Source organism: Chiloscyllium plagiosum, chromosome 5, assembly GCF_004010195.1.
Source record: "Chiloscyllium plagiosum isolate BGI_BamShark_2017 chromosome 5, ASM401019v2, whole genome shotgun sequence".
NCBI lineage: Eukaryota > Metazoa > Chordata > Chondrichthyes > Orectolobiformes > Hemiscylliidae > Chiloscyllium > Chiloscyllium plagiosum.
In genome coordinates this window covers 112,689,582-112,695,178 of record NC_057714.1, presented here as the reverse complement: position 1 = coordinate 112,695,178, position 5,597 = coordinate 112,689,582, and the positions used below count along the sequence as shown (strand labels likewise).

The following is a 5,597-nucleotide window of genomic DNA, read 5'->3' as shown; positions in this document are numbered from 1 at the left end:
TCCATGCGGTTGAACATAACATGAATAACGTGAGGCCCTAACACAGATCCTTGTGGAATGCTATCAGTCACATCCTCTCAATGTGACTATTCTTACCCATTACACCTATTATCTGTTGCCTGTTACTCAACCAATTTCTGTAAAAGAACCTGAAGGACCTGACAAGATGGATGGAGCAAGTATGACCCCTCTCGCCGCTCAATCCAGAACCATAGGGAATGATTTTAAAATTACAGTTTGCCTTTTTATGACCGAGATGAGAAGAACATTTTTCTGAGTGTGGTGTGATTTTTGAAGTTCTCTGCCTCAGAAGACAGGATCATTCAATGTGTTTTTAAAACAGATGGATAGATTTTTGTTAGGAAGGGAAATTGAGAGTTGTCAGACAAGGATGATGGGAATGTGAATTTGAAACATCAAACAGATCAACCGTGGCCTTACTGAATCGCTGGAGCATAATTGTCTATTTCGGCTCCTAATTTTTCTGTTCAGCACCACTCACGACAACTCAGTCTGCAGCAAGAACTGAACAACAACCAAGCCTTCAGCTGTTAGAGGTGGAACAAGCATTTGCACTACACAACTGCCTGGCAATACCAACCAAGAAGAGTAAAATCTTAACCTTGACTAGAAACTGAACTGGACTAGCCAGATTAATACTATAGCAATAACAACTATAAGTAATTATCTCCTGACTACCCAACCTCTGTACACCATCCACAAGTCGTTCTGTTTCGCTAACACAAATTTGCTAAAATGTGATTGACGAATTGGGACACTGTTTTGAAAGCATGAACTTTTAAAATGTGCTGGCTGTAATGCGATTACATCACCAACACTTTAAGCACTGTTTCTAAAGCATGATTTTTCTATAATGCAGGGTTGCACAAGAACGCAACCATCGAATTATAGAAGAACTATCTATACTTAGCATAAGTTGAAAGTATGATGGAATGCTCTCCTTTTGTCTGGATGAATGCAACACTCAAGCTGCTTGATACCATCCGGACAAAGCATCTCTTAACTGGCACCCTATCCACCACCTTCAGTGTTGACTTCACCAGTGGCACGCAGGCAGCAGTGTATACCATCTACAGTAACTCTGAGACCCTTCTGACTGCACCTTCCAATCTGTGACCTGAAAGAACAAGGGCATCAGATGCAGGGGGGACACTGCAAGTTCCACTCCTAGCCACATACTAGCGTGACTTGGAACTATATTGTCATTCCTTCATTGTGGTTGGGTAAAACTGCTGGAGTTTCCTTCCGAACATCAATGTGAGTGTCCCTATACTCCAAACACCTACAGTGATTCAAGAAGGCAATTCACCACCAGCTCCTTCAATGCAGTTAGAGATGGGCAGTAAGTACTGATACCCACATCGCATGAATGAATAATAATTTTTAAAAAGTGAGAAGGGTGGCCACTCAAATTTCTATTATCACCACATTACAATGATCTTCTCATAATGGATACTCAAATCATTGATTCTCAACAAGACTATTGAAGGGAAATGGCAGAGGTGGAAAGAAGTGCAGAATCAGTGATTGAATTCATCAATGTAATGTCTGTTTTAAAATGCAGTAATTAGGCTTGTCTCTTTCAGCTCACACAAAAGATATGCCATTTACCTGTGAGACTTGTGGGAAGTCATTTAAACGCAGTATGTCACTGAAAGTCCACTCTCTGCAGCATTCGGGAGAGAAACCTTTCAAATGTGAGGTAAGTGCCATGCGATGTTTGCAACTTCCCTCTTCTTTCCACCATTCCCCCATCTTCCCTTTTAACCAGGAAAGAGTCAATCGTTGAAATAGAGTAAAAATATAACTTCCACCTGCTGCTTTTTAGTGAGGTCAATTTCCTTGTTTGTGTCAGAATCAGACATAATAATTTCACCTGGCACTGGTTATGTAATCAAGTAAGATACAAACCCCATTTCCCTCCAAGTTTCATAACTTTATTCACAGAATCAAAGAACTATTACAGTGCAGAAGGAGGCCATTCATCGTGTCATGTCTGTATTGGCTTAGTGCATTTTGTGTCTTTCCCCCATACTCTTGAACATTGCTTCTATTTTAATAACCATTCAACACTTTGTCAGTGTTACACCTTGAGAAATTTAAGATGGAAATACCACTGAATACGTCAGTGTGCTTCAGTGGCTTTTAGTGCCAGAGCACATTATGGTCTGAAAGTTACAGTCTGGTGTTACTTGTCAGCCTGGTTATGGGACCAACATCAATGAGGAGTTGAGGCAGAGATGGCGACAGTGAATGTCAGGCTGGTAAGTTGGACCACTGGTGAACTGGCCAGCTTTGTTCTCGCTGACCCAATCTGTTGCAGTCACCCAAGGCCTTGATCAGCTTTTCTTCTTTATGTACTGTTATGCAAGCACTGTGGCATCTATCCTGATAGCTACTTCAGTCAATATGATACTGGTGTGTCATGGATTGAATTGGGAAAATGCAGACTGTGGAGATATTTTTTAATGCTGTTTTGGCAACAGTTTATGATTAAGTCGGTCTGTTCTCAACCTTGGTGTCACATTTGATCTTGAGATGAGTTTCCAGCTTTGTGAGAAAAAAAATTATTCACACTTAAAGTGTTGAAAATGAGAGTGCATGGATTTAAGGTAATTAGCAAAAGAAGCAATGGAGGCACAAAGAGAAACTTTCACACAGCAAGTGGTAAGCATTGTAATGCACTGCCTGAGAGTGTGACAGAGGCAGGTTCAGTGGAGACATTCAAGAAGGAATTAGACTGGTATCTGAAAAGGAAGAATGTGCAAGGTTTACACACAAAAGGTGGTTGTATGTCACTTGGAGAGCCAGTTCAGAGATCCGGCTTGGACACGGTGGGCCAAATGGCCACCTTGACTATTGAAACAGTTGGGTGATTCTGTGTATTAATATTTTTTTGACTGCATTAACCAGCTTGTGGAAGAGGCAAGTAGAATTAGTGAAAGTTGGTGCCTTGCAAGGTGTCCTGTCTACGTAGTAACAGGCATTGGCCATTTTGCCTTGTTTGCCGTTTAGTTGCATTCATTTACATGCTAAAACCTGAAAGCTATAGCTTTGAGTGCTGATCTAATAGTGGTATCCAGAACTAGGAGGCACAGTTTCAGAATAAAGCCTATTTATGGCTGTCATGTGGAGGAATATCTTGATCTTAGGACTTCTCTGAACATATTCAGACCTGAGAGAGACAGATATCTATTCAGGTAAACAGGCAGAAAAGTGGAGTTAAGGTCAAGATTTTATTGACTGGTTAAGCTGGCATGAGTATCCATATGCCTACTGCTGCCCCTTTTTCGATGTGCTTAAGTTCCAGAAGTATCCGAAACAGGAAACAGTACCAAACATCTACTTGGAAACTTGCCTCTATTCTTACTATACTGTTTAATAGTTGTTATATGCATCTGCTTGACATTTTTTGGCAATGGACTCACTTGTTTTGAAACAAAGTGGGAATTTTGGCATAGCATACTCTGAGGCAGCAATGGTCACATTCACAAGTCTTTTGTCCCCTGAGGTTGCAATAATTTTCCAAGCCTTGCAATGGAGTCACTGTGGGGAAAACACTTGCGAAGCTTTTGACGTGTATTAAATACGTGAAATTATTCTTCTTCCCCCTGAGTCACGGTCCGCTTATAACCTAAAATCACAGGGTCTCAAACCTTAGGCTGCTAGGGCTTCTTGCTGTCCTGCTTCCTCACTGTCGACACCAGCGAGTGTCAAGTACTTCTCCACAGCGATGCAGCTGACTTTGGAACCCAATGACTTTCCCATCCAAACCCCTACCACTTTCTTTATGGCCTCGGTCCCTGATATGCTGAGAGTCCTCATATCTCAGAGTGGCTCACAAGACTGAATTCATCTTTATGTGCATCCTGTAATCAAATAGTTCCTTTCCAATGAACAGGAATTCGTAGAGCAAGGAGAAATGGAAAGTTAGGTGTGAAGTATCATCTTGAGGTTTCCGGTAGCAAGGGTTTACTAAACCAAAACAGAAATTGCTGGAGAAGCTCAGCAGTTCTGGCAGCATCTGTGGAGAGAAATCAGAGTTATCATTGTGGGTCCAGTGACTCTCCTTCAGACCCTTCTTCAGGTGATCAAGAGTATTCTGTTGTCTTACATGGGTTCAAGTCCTACCTGCTTCTGAGGTGTGTAATAACATTGGCAAATGGGTTGATTATAAAATATGTATTTCTTGTGCTGAAAGCAACTTTCTAAAATGGAGGTCGATCTGGATCTGTTGCTGTTTGTAATTTGGTACATTCCATTTCTGATTTTTATAATGGCTGAGGCTTGGCAGAAAGATCCAGGGTGAGGCAGAGGATAAAGAGAGCAGCAGGAAAATGAGACCAGTAATGTCTGTGTCAGGGTGTTAATGGTACTATTGTACTCTGGCATCACATCAGTTTCAGTCGAATTATTGTTACATGAGTTTATGCCCAATAGCTACTTTTGATTTAGCAGTTGTATAAAGACAAACATTTAAGATTTGGAGTTTTACCCCCGTCCTTTGATAGCACCATCTTTGAAGGGGCAATTGGTAGCAAGGGAAGCGTAGGTATAATGATTTAAGAATCATTTGTCCAGTTGTTTCTTCCTAGTACCTGTTGAAAATTTTTGAATTTAGTTAACATTTATAAAACCCTGGAATGGAAGCTGGGGTAAACATTGCATTTGCATTTACTGTAAGGAGCTGCACTAACCCTACCTTTTTACACTTGTGTCTTCAATCATTAGAACTGCAATGAAAGATTCCAGTACAAGTATCAGTTGCGCTCTCATATGAGCATCCACATCGGACACAAGCAGTTCATGTGCCAATGGTGCGGCAAGGACTTTAACATGAAGCAGTATTTCGATGAACATATGAAGACGCACACTGGTACGACTTTTCAACTTTAACTAGACAGCTATTGTGATCAGAATTCAAAGCTCAAAGGACAATATAACTTTTCTGTCCTCTAAGGAAAGTGGTGATGTATCTGACGCAGAATTGTTTGGAGGGTGGGGGAGAAGGAACAGTAATCATTTCAAATAATTTGTTCGCCTGTTTCATTCTGAAAGAATAAATAAGCTTTTTTGTCATTTACTTCAATTTTAGATTACTTAGTGTGGAAACAGGCCCTTCAGCCCAACAAGTCCACACCGACTGGCCGAAGCGCAACCCACCCAGACCCATTTCCCCTACATTTACCCCTTCAGCTAACACTACACTAGCCCAATTTCCTCCATATGCTTATCCAATGCCCGCTTAAATGCCCATAAAGAGGGAGAGTCCACCACTGCTACTGGCAGGGTATTCCATGAACTCACGACTCGCTGAGTAAAGAACCTACCCCTAACATCTGTCCTATACCTACCACCCCTTAATTTAAAGCTATGCCCCCTCGTAATAGCTGACTCCATACGTGGAAAAAGGTTCTCACGGTCAACCCTATCTAAACCCCTAAACATCTTGTACACCTCTATCAAGTCACCCCAAACCTTCTTTTCTCCAATGAAAACAACCCCAAGTGCCTCAACCTTTCCTCATACGATCTTCCTACCATACCAGGCAACATCCTGGTAAAACTCCTCTGCAC

The 5,597-nt window shown here is 41.5% G+C and overlaps 1 protein-coding gene across 8 annotated transcripts in view; it reads left to right on the top strand.

The window, feature by feature from the left end:
* The window catches only part of zbtb47b (zinc finger and BTB domain containing 47b), a 277,731-nt gene that overhangs the window by 262,839 nt on the left and 9,295 nt on the right, over nucleotides 1-5,597 (top strand). For all 8 annotated transcript variants that reach the window (XM_043690834.1, XM_043690830.1, XM_043690837.1 and 5 more), the window contains 2 exons: nucleotides 1,608-1,723; nucleotides 4,753-4,897. In XM_043690834.1, coding sequence (XP_043546769.1) covers nucleotides 1,608-1,723; nucleotides 4,753-4,897 — 261 coding nt within the window. The remainder of the gene's footprint in view (nucleotides 1-1,607; nucleotides 1,724-4,752; nucleotides 4,898-5,597) is intronic.